The sequence below is a fragment of the Cryptomeria japonica genome, chromosome 3 (genome assembly GCF_030272615.1).
Source record: "Cryptomeria japonica chromosome 3, Sugi_1.0, whole genome shotgun sequence".
Classification (NCBI taxonomy): domain Eukaryota; kingdom Viridiplantae; phylum Streptophyta; class Pinopsida; order Cupressales; family Cupressaceae; genus Cryptomeria; species Cryptomeria japonica.
This window is the reverse complement of record NC_081407.1, coordinates 715,820,250-715,836,604: the sequence shown is the minus strand read 5'-3', so window position 1 is coordinate 715,836,604 and position 16,355 is coordinate 715,820,250. Positions and strand designations below refer to the sequence as shown.

The following is a 16,355-nucleotide window of genomic DNA, read 5'->3' as shown; positions in this document are numbered from 1 at the left end:
AGCTGAAATCAGATTATTGATTTATTTTTTAATTGCCTTAAGAAAAACAAAAAGATAATAATAAACAAGATAGTACAATTAGTTTTGATTTGTTTTTAAAAAGCAAGAATTGTATTTGATTTGTTTTTTATTTGATATCTATCAATGTTTTTTATACTTTTTTCCTAAATATAAGTATGCTAGTATATTTAATTATGTTAGCTATACTTTTTTACTTTGTAGCATTAATTTTTCGTGTTAATGTATTTTATACATGGTGAGAACATAAGATTCCTTGTTATGGACATAATAAATATAATAATAATAACAAAAATATCAATCAACTACTATAAATGAAATTAATAATAAATATTAGTATTTTAAGACATAAGGTAGTTTTAGAAAGGAAATTATATTATTCCAAATACTTCTCATTAAAAATAATGATTTTGAGAAGGGTAAACCAAAATCCTATTCTTAGTTATGGTTAGATTTAAAGTGGTGTCATGGTAGCCCAACAACTTATGAAAATATAAAATGAGGGACCCTTAACTTGTATCACATAAGAAAAAACAACAAGATTGTCAAAATGAAAGCCATCTACAACTAAAAAGATTACCAATACAAAAACACAAATTCTTCTAACCTCACATTATCTTGATGATATTGACATCTTTAATTAGAAATTTGACATTGATTTAATTTTACCAATGTCTTTTCATGAAATATACATTTTTCCAAACTTTATCAAATTGTAGTCATCTTGACATCTTCAACTATATAAAACGAGATCTACACCACCTAATCTCTCATTATTTTATTATTGATGACATTTTTGATTGAAACTTCAACCATCATGTGTAGAAGACAAATCATTTACATTTGAATGATAAGATTAATTATTTCATTCATAAACAGTTGTCCTTGCTTAGATGATTAAATATAACTTGGAAAATTGAAGGAAAAGAGAGGTTAGATGGGGTATAAGCCACATCATGCAATTAGATTCTAACAGTTTGGTTGTGACTGAAAATGTTTGATATTTATTTATTTATTTTATGTACATGCATATTTTTTAGTGATTCACCGTGAGTGTACCTGTCATGACCATGCATTTGAGAGGACTGCAGAATAAACGTTTTTTTAAATTGCAGGCATGTTTGGTGCAAATAAAAATCAGCACCTAATTTTTTATTTTTTTTCAAACAATCTGTCAAATCCAAAACTGCCACTTAAAAAGGAAAAGAAGAGCTGGGGAATAAAGGTGGCCCGTGGCCAGTAAGTAACGTTGTTAAATTAAAGCATGGAATGCATTAAGAAAGAGAAAAGTGGGAATACGACTCTTGGAATTCAGCGATTTTTTCAAAAATCAGAGGCACGAAACTTCCATGAATTTTCTTCATTTTATCAAAACCCAACTCATTGGTACATCGTACATCATATTCTCCACACTCTTGTCATTTTGCACATGGTAGCGATTAACCAGGGTTCGAGTCCCGCACCTCAAAAATCCCCTGTGCTTTTCCACATTTCCAGCAGTTCTAACGTTGTGAGTGGTTTGGTCATGTGCGCGTTGTGAATTCCCGTGTTTATTATTCCCGGTCAAAAGGGAGTTCTTGTTCTTCTGGAAGTATCGGTGAAGTTATTTAGGTTAAAGACTGCAAACACGCGTTGTGTGTTGACTACAAGCAAGGAAGCTGCCGAAAGAGCTAAAAAATTGTGCTTTTCTTCGTTCTAAGGGAAACTATAAATGTGGCTGGTGATTAACGCGCTGTTGACCTTCTAGAGTCGGTTTTTCTGGGGAGCTTCTGAAAGTTCTTCGTTGAACGATTAGAAGATGAAAATTTGTGTTGAATTTGTTTACAGATGAGTAATGGAAGAGGAATTATGCGTTCAACGTGAGCGTTCTGCCGGACAAAGTCAATGGTAGCTTGGTCAGATAAAGGAATAGTTTGCGTGGGTCTATTGTGGTGGGTATTCTGTTTTCTGCCTATTTTGTCCAAAGATTCTAGATTGTGTTTTTTCGTTGCTTGCGGCAAGGTGATTGAGATATACACAATGCGTATGCCCCGGGAAGCTGCCAGAGGGGGGTACCCAGTATTTGAATGAGCATGAGATGTTCAACAGGGGAATAGTTTAGGTTATACTCTAGACCCATAAATAGGAGGATTATATACACACAGTGTATACGTTACCGCATGTGTATAGTTTGTATATGCTAGTCCAGAAATAGATTCTCTATCTTCTAGAGGGAACCAGTCGGGCGGTTCGTGGAGGATAAATCCGAATAAAAAACAGCTAACAAGGACATTAGAGAAGAGATATCAGTTCTAATTAGATTTTGCTCAGCACATTGAGAGGACCCAGGAGCTAATTCGCCCAAAGGCACTACTGCAGGCTGAACCCCGAGGGGTTTTGTGAGTCTCACAGCAGGCTGATGTTTGCAGGGGATGAATAACAGAGGGAATCTGTATCAGATTTAAATACCAGGAATGGATTCGAGATTCAGCTTTTATTAACTTCTCTAGGAGGATTTGCCAGTTGAGTTAACACAGGATTCATTTCCAGAGGACTCACAAGGATATCTGATTTTGTGATAAGTTTCACAGCAGAAACAAGCTGTAGTTTGGTTTTAAAACCGCAACTAGATTTAAGAATCGGTGCTGCAAACACGTCAAGGAAGGATTTGTTGAGTTAGCTGATTACAGAATTCATTAGAAGCGGCCACACAAAGGATTGGGTAGCAGAACAATCTAATCAATCCTAAAGCATAGATAATATAGATCTGATTTGAAGGTATTTGTCAAAGGAGGTGTTATTCTAGCGGACAAGATGTCTGAGCCCGGAAGGAGGAAAAAGAGGAGTCAATTAAGAAAGCTGTATACTTTTACATGTGGAAGATCATCTTTACCACCGGATGATTCCTTGCCCGTTGGGGGCCCTGGCTTCTCCAGAGTTGTGTATTGCAACGAGCCAGAGAAACGCGCTCAGCAGTCTTATAGGGACAACTATGTGTCCACCACAAAGTATAATGTGGCAACTTTCTTCCCCAAGGCATTGTTTGAACAATTCAGGAGGGTTGCAAACATATACTTTCTCTTTGCAGCAGGACTTTCTCTCACACCTTTGGCACCTTTTACTGCTTCCAGTTTGATCGCACCCCTGGTGTTTGTTGTTGGAGTTAGTATGATCAAAGAGGCCGTTGAGGACTGGCGCCGTTTCTTGCAGGTTGCTACTTAAACTTTCCCTTCTGCACAATTTAATGTTTGTTGGTGCTACTTATTTTTGTAAAAACTGTCGTGTTTGATAGTTTAAATAAAACCATGTGCCCAGATATATAAAATCTGGGCCATTTTAGTTAAGTGCGAACAAAACTAGCTCAGAGACATATAAACCTGTGCCTGACATGCCACTGTAGGGGGATTGGCAAGCTCCAGCATACTCTCGAAATTGGGCGTGAGGTTAAACCTTTGGGGTTACAAATTCAATTAATATGTATGGTAAATGGAAAAAAATATTCTTTACTGCCCTTGACAAAGACGGTCTCGTATGCCAAATTGACATTTCTCTTGGTGGCAATCTAAAAGACAACTTTAACTTTTATCGGCAAAACTGAGGAAATTGGATGGAAGGTGGTAGTTGCCCAGGAACCTATTGTTGGGTGTTGGAAATCGCAATCTACAGTTCTAAAGAGAACCTCAGAGTCACATCATGAAATGGTTGGTGGAACATCTCACTGGCCAGGAGTAGTTTCAGGGTTTGAATCATTGCTTGTGTGAAAATTTCATCACTGGTTTTGTTTTATCAGCCTTTGGGCCTGCCATCAATATTGTGTGGCTTCAGTTAGGTTGTCACCAATGTTCTATGTCATCCCACCAGGCTGTCATTAAATTGATATTGGGAAAGATTTGGAAAGAAAACTATGCCTCTTAGTTTCAAAATAGTTGGGAAAGAATACTCATCAAACACCCTTCATGGCAATTATAGAAAATAAAGGGCTAAGGATTTCTACATAAGTATCAAATAGAATGCCCTTAAAAACTCTAGTATCAAATAAAGAACCCTTAAACTGTGGATGACAAGTTGTAAGATCCACTTGTATCTTGTGCTTTCTTCAGGTTTCAGGCAAGGTTCTAGATTTCAATGAGTCAATATGATGCACATGCTTGTGGGATCAAACAATAGCTATCAAAATGCTATGAATTATGAATTATTATTAATATGCATTTCAGTATAAAGCTGGCTCTGGCCACACTTAAATGGATTTTCTATGTTTACAGGAAAACACTGACCTGTACTAAATGGGCAGAGAATAAATTAAACTAAACCAAGCTTGTGGGTTGGTTGTCCGGTAGAACTTTTCTGTACAGTCGAATGTTTTTTCAGGGTCAAAATAGAACGTATCTATATCTTTGGTTATGTTTGCATTTCAAGATAGCCAATTGTGGTTCAGAGTGGTATAAAAACATTGTGATGGGTTTTCTATTAATCTTGGTATGTTCCTTTTATATTCTATAAACTGTCTTTTAAAGTTTAGAATTTCAAGGTTTCATATTTTTATATTCAACTCATGGCAGTTTTGACTTTTGCTTGGATATCCAGTAATTTTTGAATTAGTCACTTTCTGATTTTTCTAAGTAGTCTTTTAGGTTCCAAACATTGGTCAAGTAAATTTTATTTATATTCACCTGTCAATCTCTTTAAGTTTGTGCATTTTTCATTTACAAGAACAATGAAGTGGTTGCCACTAGAGTATGCTTTTTTGACAGATTGTAGTCACTTGATACAACGCACTAATTTACTACAAAATTTTCAACTTTACAGGATAAGGAAATAAATAATCGGAAGGTTGAAGTATTTGTGGATGGTAAGTTTCTTAAGACAGAATGGATGAAATTGATGGTGGGAGATGTAGTGAAGGTGGAGAAGAATGACTTTTTCCCAGCTGACCTTCTGCTATTGTCATCAAGCAATGAGGATGGCATATGCTACGTTGAAACAATGAACCTTGATGGTGAGACGAATTTGAAGATAAAGGAGGCATTGGAAGTTACATCAGATCTAGAAAATGATGCTAGTTTCCAGTCGTTCAGAGCTTCAGTCAAATGTGAGGACCCCAACCCAAACTTGTATACATTTATTGGCAGTATGGAGTATAAAGATCAAAGTTATCCTCTGTCACCTCAGCAGATTCTGCTAAGAGACTCTAAACTACGCAACACAGATTATATCTATGGTGTAGTAATATTTAGTGGACATGACACAAAAGTAATGCAAAATGCTACTGAAGCACCATCCAAGAGAAGTGGAATTGAGCGGAAGATGGACAAGATCATTTTATTCCTTTTCAGTGTCTTGGTTTTAATCTCATTAGTTGGTTCAATTGCATTTGGTATCAAAACCAGGGATGATACGCCAGATTGGTGGTACCTGAATCCAACAAATATAACTGATTATTATGATCCCAAGAAACCAGCATTGGCAGCATTCTTGCATTTTATCACAGCGCTGATTCTTTATGGTTACCTTATCCCAATCTCTCTATATGTGTCAATAGAGATTGTGAAGGTGTTGCAGAGCAGGTTCATCAATGAAGACCAAAACATGTACGATGAAGAAACTGACAAGCCTGCACGAGCTCGAACATCCAATTTAAATGAGGAACTTGGGCAAGTCGACACTATACTTTCTGATAAAACTGGTACATTGACTTGCAATTCAATGGAGTTCTTGAAGTGTTCCATTGCAGGTACTGCATATGGTCAAGGTTTGACAGAGGTGGAAATAGCAATGGTAGACCGGCTGATACAAGAAGATTTGGACAGTGTACAGGCAGGTACTGTGGGTGGTCGAGGTAAAACAAAAGAAAATTCAAAAAAAGCAAATAAAAAAAGGCGCAAGGAATTTTTAGAAAGGAAAGGACCGGAAATAGCAGGAAGGCTTGGCATAGAGTTTTCAGAGTTGCAGGACATTTTTTCTGAAAATGAGGATGATATAAGTAACCTAGATGGCCCTGAAATGGAGGGCAACACTGAAACAATGGTCAACACTGAAATGAGGGCCAACCCTCATGTGAAAGGTTTTAATTTCAAAGACACCAGAATAATGAATGGGCAATGGGTACATCAAACTAATAAAGAGGATATTCGCATGTTTTTTCGTATTTTGGCTATTTGTCAAACTGCAATTCCAGAAGTAGATGACTCTGCTGAAACCATCTATTATGAAGCAGAGTCACCGGATGAAGCAGCCTTTGTTGTAGCAGCAAGAGAAATTGGCTTTGAATTCTTCAAACGTACACAAAATAGTGTTTTCCTGCACGAGCCAGACCCCGTGACTGGCAAAAGGGTGAGAGATCCAGTGACTGGGAATGATTTGGCACAGTGAGTGTTTTTTTCTTTATTCTTTCTGTGAGGTATTTGTTGTACATTTTGAACTGGGAGTCATATAGAATATGTATTGACTAATTCTATAGTATTTTAGGTGTTCTAGACATTTCACTGGCGGCTAATGTGATAGTATTGGTATGCAGTGAATACAGAATCTTAAATATTTTGGAGTTTAATAGTACACGGAAAAGAATGTCAGTCATTGTAAAGGATGAGCAGGGCCGTTTGTTTCTTTTTTCCAAGGGTGCAGACAGGTTCGCTCTTAACCTCTATAAGGAATACGAACTGGCAGAATATAAAATATCTTTGAGACAAATGTTGAACTTAGAATAAAACTTTTCCTTTTCATGTGGCTTGTTCTTTTAATCAAAGAATGGAATGTAGAAAGAAAATAGATAGCATAAGTAAATAAAGTATTGCCAAATCTAGTGAAGTAAATATCAAATTTTATACACTTGCAATGCATGTATTGATTAGAATTCAATTATTTTATGGGTGTTTCATTTGTGATTTTCATGTTTGCTCAGTGTCATTTTCGAAAGATTGTCGAGGAAAGATCGAAGAGGCTTTGAGGCTGATACAAGAAGTCACATTAGCAAGTATGCTGATGCTGGACTGAGGACCTTGGCACTTGCATATCGTGAACTTGGTGAAGAGGAGTACAAAAGGTGGAACAAAGAGTTCTTGGCAGCCAAAAATTCTTTGGGTGCAGATCGAGATGCAAAGATGGATGCAATCACAGATGAAATTGAGAAGGAATTGATTCTTATCGGTGCAACTGCTGTTGAGGACAAACTCCAGAAAGGGGTAAGTGATGAATATGAAAATAGCTTCTTTTGTTAGCTCACACAAGTACTACTATGAGTTGATACATGAAAGGGAAAATGGCTTCACCATATTGTGTTTTGATTGGCTGGTTATTTCTTCACATGATTTGTTATTGAGTATGGTTTATACCCTGCAGGTTCCTCAGTGCATCGACAGATTGGCACAAGCTGGCATTAAGATCTGGGTTCTGACTGGAGATAAAGTGGAAACTGCCATTAATATAGGGTCCGTTTGAAGTTTTCTGTACTTGCAGTAGTTTCAAATATTTTTCTTTCCTGTCTTTATGCTTATAGATGGTTGGCCTTTTCTGGATACTTAGATCTGTTATACATGAATTCTGCCTGCAGATTTGCTTGCAGTTTGCTTAGACAAGGAATGGAACAATTACTGATTACATTGGATACACCTGAAATAAATGCATTAGAGGAATCAAGGAACAAGGAACAGATTGCAAAGGTAAATAACTCAGCTTTTTAATGATTCTCAAGGGACCCAAGATACATATTGAGATTTTCTGCATATCCATAAAAGCCTTTATGACAACTTGAACTTTGCCATTTGATTTTAACAGGTCTGCCATGAAAAAATAGAAAGCCGACTTAAAGAATTGGAAAATAAAGTAACTTCTTCAAGAGAAAACAATGATGTGTATGCATTGATTATTGATGGGAAGTCGCTGACATATGCCCTTCATAAAGACCTTAAACACATTTTTCTGAAGATAGCTACTCTATGTGCATCAGTTATTTGCTGTCGAGTCTCGCCAAAACAGAAGGCACTAGTAAGTATACACTGGATCCAGGCATTTCCTAGGTTTTGAAGGATTTTTCCATTCTGAGCACAATTTTAAACCCAAATTTACTGAATGCTCTCGATCTGGACATGACTTTTACAAACTAAAAGCTGTATTATTCCATTTTTTATCACAGAATATGACTACATGTTATTGAAACGAAGAATGCTTTGGATTCAACTGTGGATTTTTTACATTAGCACTTTGGATCATAGAGTTGAATCCAAAAGCGTTCTTGATATGATGAGTACATTTGTAAGATCAGTTTCTGCTTACAATAGCGAGTTAATAATTTATTCATTCTGACCCATATTTAATAGATCTGCCATATCCATTTTGTCCCACATGTTGCAATTGCTACATACAACAATTGATTGATGTTTACTTGTAATGTATTTTATCATTTATAGCTAGGATATTGAAATGAGAACTTCCCACTGTAGACAGTTTTTTGTGGCATTTGCTGGTGGTTGTTAGAGTCTGATATAATGGTAAATTTACAGATTACAAGGCTTGTTAAAGAAGGTACAGGGAAAACTACATTGGGAATTGGTGATGGGGCTAATGATGTAGGCATGATCCAGGAGGCAGACATTGGAGTTGGTATCAGTGGTGTTGAAGGCATGCAGGTTACATTCTTTTACTGATGCTCTTTTAAATGATTTTGATGGTTTGATGATGTTTGGTTTTCAAGGAAAATGTTTTTAAGTTTTATATCTTTGGTATTGCTTTTTTCCTTTTCATGGTTTGTCAAAAATTTTGAATTTCCCTTTATTTGGGTGATGGATGAATATTTCAATGTGTGTGTGTTTTCGGCATTTGCCCATCCATATCCTCTTTCAAGCTAAGAAACTTGCAATTGCAGGCTGCTATGGCAAGCGATTTTTCCATAGCTCAATTCCGTTTCCTTGAGAGATTACTTCTTGTTCATGGCCACTGGTGTTACAGACGCATTGCAACTATGGTAATCAAATAAATCGCAAACATATTTCAGTTTAATTTAAAAATGTAATATTTAAATATACTGGACTGAAATTCAATGTTGGTTTGATGTTAATTTGCAGATATGTTACTTTTTCTACAAGAACATCACTTTCGGCTTCACCTTATTTTATTTTGAAGCATATGCATCATTTTCAGCACAACCTGCATACAATGACTGGTATATGTCACTATTTAATGTCTTTTTCACATCACTTCCTGTCCTTGCATTGGGAGTTTTTGAGCAAGACGTATCTGCACAGGTTTGCCTAAAGGTATGAACCAGAAGAATTACTTTCATTCGGTTATTCATGCTGTTCTTAGATTATTTGGTTCCTATTATTGTCATTGCATTTATTGCAATTTGCATGCATTTCTGCTCATTTTTCGAAGCACAGATGGGACAGTTTTATATTTTAATACATGTTTGGTACTGTGTGATGCAGTTCCCAGTTCTGTATCAGGAAGGGATACAAAATGCCCTTTTTGGTTGGTCTCGGATTGTTGGCTGGATGGTTAATGGAGTTTATAGTTCTACCATTATTTTCTTTGTAACTACAAATATCCTTAAGCACCAGGCATTTCGAGAAGGTGGTCAAGTTTCAGGCATGGAAATCTTTGGAGCAACCATGTATACCTGCATTGTCTGGACGGTAAATTGCCAAATAGCTTTGGCCCTCAGTTACTTCACATGGTTACATCATCTATTCATATGGGGCAGTGTTGCCTTCTGGTATTTCTTTCTTTTTGTCTATGGTTCTATTAAGCCTACATTTTCCACAACAGCATACAAAGTTTTGGTTGAAGCTTGTGGCCCTAGCCCAATGTACTGGTTCATCACACTTATTGTTGTTATATCTGCTCTGGTTCCTTATTTCACATACTCAGCCTTCCAAAGGAGATTCTTTCCTTTGTATCATAGCATCATTCAATGGGTAAAACATGAAGGAAAAGACAGGGATCCAGAGTGGATTGCTGTGCTACGAACATCACGGATGCGTCCAATTCAATCTGGTTTCACAGAAAGAGTTGAAGCACGTTATCAATACGTAAAGGCTAAAATTCTTAAGAAACCAGGAAATAGAGCAAGGGGTTTACGTAATTAGTTACATCATGCCAATCCCTGATCTTTCCAATACATGGATTATTGCTTTAATGATTTTGAAAGGTGGCAGAAGTCAAAACTTTCTTTGCCAATTTAAATGCTAGTGTCCTGTTGAAGTGAGACTATTTAAGAGAATGAAACATCAATTGGCAACTTCCTCTGCAGTCATTCAAGGGGATTTCTAGAAAGTGGGCAGGAATTTGAAGATTTTAACCTGTTACTCTTGGTGAGCAGAGTATATTCATATGAATTTTCTGCAAGAGATACAACAAATGCTGAAGCTTTTTCATACCATTTTCAGTCTCTTGTTTAAAAAGATGCCAAGATCAGATCAACATATTCTTTTATTTGTATATTTTTGTACCAAATATTCTTGTATTTTGAAAAATGTACAGAAGCCAATATACGGCTTCAGATTGGCCCTTTACCCTGCATTGGAAATATGATGGTTATCTGACAGTGAGTTTAGTTGCTCAAGTGGTTTTACCATGCAGGTCAACACAATATGTCTGATGTGTTTAGGATGTTGTAGGCAAGGTTTGAAAGCCTTTTCTTTGGTGACTCAAGAGTCACTATGATCATTTGAGTTGTTGGAGCAGTCGCTTGGTTGATTATTTGAAATCCTTTTAGTTACAGATTGTAATATAGAGTTCTGATTCAAAGCTTTCTCCTCGTATGTTAGAAGCCTATCTAATACCATGGTTGCAAACTATATATATTCTGAAAAGGAGAAACAAATCTTTAGGAGTTAAATCCAATTCTTTTGGACCTATATATCTGAACTGTATCATGAATTTAATGATTATATTAATCCCACACTAATACTTTCATATGCCTTTGTATTCTCATTTCTTTATTTTTCTGCACATTTCTTAATATATTGTACAAACTAACATTAGATTTTATAACTTCTGCATGTGGATTCTATCACTTTTGCATTATCATTACATATATTAACATCTTTGAACCCTTTTAAACACTCTTCCTAATGGTAATCGATTCAAGTCTGCCTATCAATAAATGTATTTCAATATGTGGATTTATATCCCATGCTCAATGTTGAAATAGGTGTGCATAACTCGGCTCATATATAACAGGGTATGTTAGTAAAAGTAGATTTTATATGATGCTGGCAATGAAATTAGGCAGATGATATTTTACATCTAAAAAATATTTAAAACGAACTAGAATTAAAACTTGCTTAAATTTGAAAAGTATGCTTGTTACTGATTTGCAAGTTTACACAGTCCACCTTTGATACGCATCACTAGTTTAGCTTTTGTATTGGATCATGCATCAGAGAACATTGTTTGTTGAATGCGTCATAGTTTGAGTAAATTTTAAGGACCAAAGTTGATGCTTGGCATCCCATGTCTTCATAATTTTAATTGCTCATCATAAATTATTCCAAAATTGGTTGAACGCATTTCATTATGGGAGGGAGAGTGCAATCTTGCAATAACAGAACTAATTTGCAACTAGGGAAGTGTCTACATGGAAAGGGGAGGAGCTATTGGTCTGAAACTTGAAAGTATAACCTATCTTACACGTAGGAAATATCTCAGGGTGCCTTATGCAACCTGCGTCACTCAAAAATACTTATGGAAGTGAGGAGCAAGCAAAAGCAGACAACTTTTTGGAATGATATGGTTAAAGTACACTCCTTGTGCCCTGTCTATGGTTAATGGCAATCACCCTCACTTATTTGCTGTTTTTGAGAGGGAATCACCATCCCGTTTTGCCCAAGAAGACCTGTGCGTCTTCACCTGCAAAAATTACTGCCTTTTTGTCACCATTCGATTTTCTCTCTTCATGGTTTGACCTCCTATCGACATGCCTCCCAACCATTGTCTAACATGTTTGAGGCAAATGCTTCTCTTATACGCTATCCACTTAGACGGGCCCCTCTCACCTTGCCAAGTGTAACATAAACCTAACCCCTGATATCTCAACCGTCCTTGAGAATAGACGCCGTGGTTTTTCCCCTTCTTATAACCATTTTTCAACTCGCCCCACGTTTGACAGAACTATCAACCATCTGACTGCCACCCACCATTGCAATCCTCTTAAATTTTATCAACAATTAGGAAGACAAACTAGTAGTCAATTTATCGAACCTTAATATTGAAATTCTTGAGCTCAATTTGATAAAAAGAGGCATTGGCTTCGCTATAACTCTGTCATACATCTTAAAGACAGAACTATCAACCATCTGACTGCCACCCACCATGGCAATCCTCTTAAGTTTTATCAACAATTAGGAAGACAAACTAGTAGTCAATTTATCTAACCTTAATATTGAAATTCTTGCCCTCAATTTGATAAAAAGAGGCTTTGGCTTCGCTATAACTCTGTCATACATCTTAAAGCAGATTCTTATTGAAATTGAAAATGTTGTAAAATCGTTACTAGATGCCATTGTTGATGAGATTAGGTAAGATTATGCTGTGGCTCATAGACATGCCAAGCCTCCCCAATGGAATGTTCTAAAAGACAAATTTATTAAAGACATACATTATGATATTGCTATCAAGATTCAATTGTGTAGTTTTCGAGACAAACTCATTGACCCTTGTTTAATGAGTAGTGGCTCACAAGAACCCATCTCTCATGAGAATGAATGGTCCACTTAGCACTCATTGCATCTAGGTGACGCTCACAGAGGTGAAGCATTGGGCCTTCCCGGGACCTCACCCAGCCTAGTACTACTTGAACTCAAAAAGTACACATTTGAATCTTGATAGCAATATCATAATTTGACTTATTGTGGAAGATATCCCCTACTCATCAGACAAAGACATTGTCATTTTGAAAGTTGTCATCTTGAAAGAAGACAAGGGAATTGCCATGGTCATCATGAACAAACTAGTTTACTTCACAAAAATGCTCAACCACCTTAATAATAGTGGTAGCTACAAGATCCTTTGACACAATCCAATTTTTAAAATCTTTAAGCAAGTGAGAAACTCAATGATGTATTCCCCCTTTGATAATAACACCAAAAAGTGTCCACCTCTCACATCTATGGTGCACCTCAAATGCATAAAACGACATTAACCAAAGGCCTATTGTTGATGCCACCAATTCCCCAACTTATATACTTGCTACCAATTTAGCCAAGTTAATCATTCCTTTAACTATGATTCCTTCTACCTCGATTAAAGACAATCCAATTTGTAAAAAAAATGTTAATGATGACAACATTCTTGTTAAATTTGATGCAATATCCCTCTCTACTAAAGTCCCTTTACACGACTATATTAGGTTAGTTAGAATGAAGGCTAGTGAGGCAATTGCATCCTTGGTTGAGCTTTGCTTAAAGTCCATGCTCATGGTGTAGTCTATGAGCAATCTAATGGTGTTGCCATGAAATCCCTATCATCCCTATCAGAACTAACTTATACATGGAATAATTTGAAGAGCTATCTTTGAGCTCTTTCCCCCTTAAAGCTAATTGGTGGAAGTGCTATGTGGATGATACAAACATATGCTATTTCCATAGTCATGATCAACTCGGAAACTAAAACTCTCATGTAAACAACATTGTTGACTGCATCAAGTTTACCGAAGAACTCAAAACCAATAACCAACCCCCCTCCCTAGGCATCCCTCTCATTATGAAATAATATGGTTCCCTCAACTACCATGTCTATAGGAAATCCACCCACATAGACCTCTGCTTGTATGATTCCTCACGCCAACGCCTTGTCTAAAAGACAAGTGTTAATACCTTAGCCAACGATACCTTCCACATTTGTATTAGAATGCATCAAAGAATAGCTTTCCCACCTTTCCAAGGTTTTCAAATTAAATGGGTATCACAAAAAGAACATCATGAGAGCCATGAGGCAAGCTAAAGCCCACCTTAGTTCTAAACCAAAAAATCAAGACTTTAGTGTTATCTATGATGTTGTTCTCCCTTACATAGAAGAAATCTCTAACAAGATTATCAAAATCTTTCATTAAAAAGGTCTTAACTATGCCTTCAAACCCCTTCCCTCATTAGAAACCTTGTCTCATTTACTAAAGGCCCTAAAGACATTCTTCTCAACTTTAGAGTTTATAAAGTTGACTATTCATGTGAGACCCCTTATGTTGGCAAGATAGGGTGCTCTATTTGCACAAGAATCAAGGAGCATTATGTTAACACTAGACATAAAAAGACCACAAAATCATCCCCCTCAAAAAACTCCAACACCAAGCACCACATTTAAATTTAAAGGAAAAATAGGTCCTAGTCAAAGAAGACAACTTTAAGGGAAAGCTCAAAGAGGCTATTTTCATCAAAAAATAATCTCACCAACCTAAACCATGATGATGGGTGGCACTTGAGCTTCACCTAGAACCCTCTCTTAAATTCCCTTTAAATTGACTCTCCACCCCTTTGATCCCCTCTCACCTCTCCCCTTTTCTTAGTCAATGTCCCCATCTTTTGCAATATCTCCACTCATTCTTTCTTCTTCCTTTGACCTTTGTGTATTCCTTCTTGTGCTCTTCATCATCTTCTCCAACCTTCCTCTCTTCCCCTTGTTTACCCCCGTCCAATTATCCTTCTTGTTTTTGGTTTTATTATATTTCCCATTTTTTGTCTTCTTATTCTTACCTTCATTTTTTATTTTTCACTTATTTATTTTCTTTTCATTCCAAGTATTAACAATCTTTTATTTTTAACTTATTTCTTTTACAATTTTATTTATCTTATTAGTTTGGATTTTTTCCTTAGATTTCTCAATTCTTTATCACTTTTTCCTTATTATCCTCATTATTAATTATATAATTTTTAATTTAATTTATTATTAAAATTTGAATTTTATTACTTTCTATTGGTCCATGTTGTGCTTTATTGGACTCTTCACTCTTCTTTAGACTTTTTGGATTCTATGCCAATTCCTTCTCTCCCTCTTTAAAGGAACTTGCTTTGCAATTTTACTTCGTTTCTATCCTCTTTGATGATGGATCATAGAGTGTGATATGAAATGCCAATACAAATAAAGATATACATAGTTTTCTACCAAAATTTCATTACAAATCAAATTGCATTAACTGCATATATTGAAGTTTTAATATACACAAGATATTGCAAGGTGAAAGCATATAATCCTAAACATTGAAACAACAAACTAGACACCAAATTATCATAACAACTCGTAACACTCGTTGAAGGAATTGTTAATGAGGTAGCAAGCTAAGTGGACTTGATATTGGAGAAAGCTCCAAGATTAAAATTGTTTGAATCAAAGTAGTACTAGGATGCGTGACCTCTTGAAGAGTCCCAATGCTTTACCCTTGTGAGCATCACTTAAATATGATGAGCGCTAAGTGGACCATTAATGCTTGTGAGAGATGGTTCTTTTGTACGACTGCTCATGAAATATGGGTCTATATTAACTCAAGATTACACAACCAAATCATGATAAAACATCATATAATTTGATACACTACAAAAAAACACCACCTAAATGTAAATGAATGAAGTAGGGAACTATATAATAAATGATTCATAAGGCACAATACTTGTTGAAGGTTTTTCAAATGGGAGAGTAAGATGCTTGAGCTTGATTTTGAGGGAAACTCCATGGTTAAATGTGCTTGAGTCAAAGTAGTATTGGGATGACTGGCCTCTTGGGAAGTCTCGATGCTTTAGCCTTGTGAACATCACCTAGATGCAACGAGTGCTACATGGACCATTCGTACTCATGGGAGATCAGTTCCAAATGAACAACTACACATTAAACATATGTCAACAAAGATTGACTCAAAACTATGTTCCCAAATCTTGATAAAACATCATATAAGTTGATGCATTGTAGAAAAATACCACCTAAATGTAAATATATGAGCTAAGGAGCTCTATAATGGATAGTTCGTAAATCACAATACTTGCCAAAGGTTTTGCAAATAAAGTAGTAAACTAAATGGACTTGATCCTGGGGCAAACTCCATGATCAAGTGTGCTTGAGTTGGAGTAGTACTCATAAGACGACCTTCAAGAAGTTTTGATGCTTCACCCTTCTGAACATCACCTAGATGCAATCGGTATTAAATAAACCATTCATGTTCATGAGAATAAATTCTTATAAATTACAACTCTTGAATCCATAAAAAAAAAACTCAAAACTACCCAATTAAATACCAATAAACAAAATGCTAATGGAAGTGGTTTTGAAGGAGAAAACTTACGCCCAGTTTCACCGCTAAATATATTTGCAACGTCTTGACGCCTGCTTTGTTAATTATGGAATTGTAACGGATCCTCAACCTGCGCTTCTACATTTTCTTT

General features: G+C 36.1%; 1 protein-coding gene across 1 annotated transcript; it reads left to right on the top strand.

The window, feature by feature from the left end:
- Positions 1 to 1,295: 1,295 nt before the first annotated feature.
- On the top strand, positions 1,296 to 10,907 carry LOC131027420 (phospholipid-transporting ATPase 10). The gene is made up of 11 exons (XM_057957476.2): positions 1,296 to 3,207; positions 4,804 to 6,362; positions 6,512 to 6,622; positions 6,896 to 7,175; positions 7,333 to 7,421; positions 7,544 to 7,652; positions 7,768 to 7,977; positions 8,493 to 8,618; positions 8,855 to 8,953; positions 9,054 to 9,245; positions 9,417 to 10,907. Exons 1-11 carry the CDS (start codon positions 2,812 to 2,814, stop codon positions 10,074 to 10,076), a joined length of 3,831 nt encoding a protein of 1,276 aa, XP_057813459.2. The 5' UTR covers positions 1,296 to 2,811; the 3' UTR covers positions 10,077 to 10,907.
- The last annotated feature ends 5,448 nt before the right edge of the window (positions 10,908 to 16,355 follow it).

Bases quoted from the DNA above. Each gene is read 5' to 3' on its own strand.
- LOC131027420 (XM_057957476.2), top strand. From the start codon at position 2,812: ATGTCTGAGCCCGGAAGGAGGAAAAAGAGGAGTCAATTAAGAAAGCTG. The intron at 6,363-6,511 runs GTGAGTGTTTTT...ATTGGTATGCAG, and splicing joins ACTGGGAATGATTTGGCACA to TGAATACAGAATCTTAAATA. The intron at 8,954-9,053 runs GTAATCAAATAA...GTTAATTTGCAG, and splicing joins ACAGACGCATTGCAACTATG to ATATGTTACTTTTTCTACAA.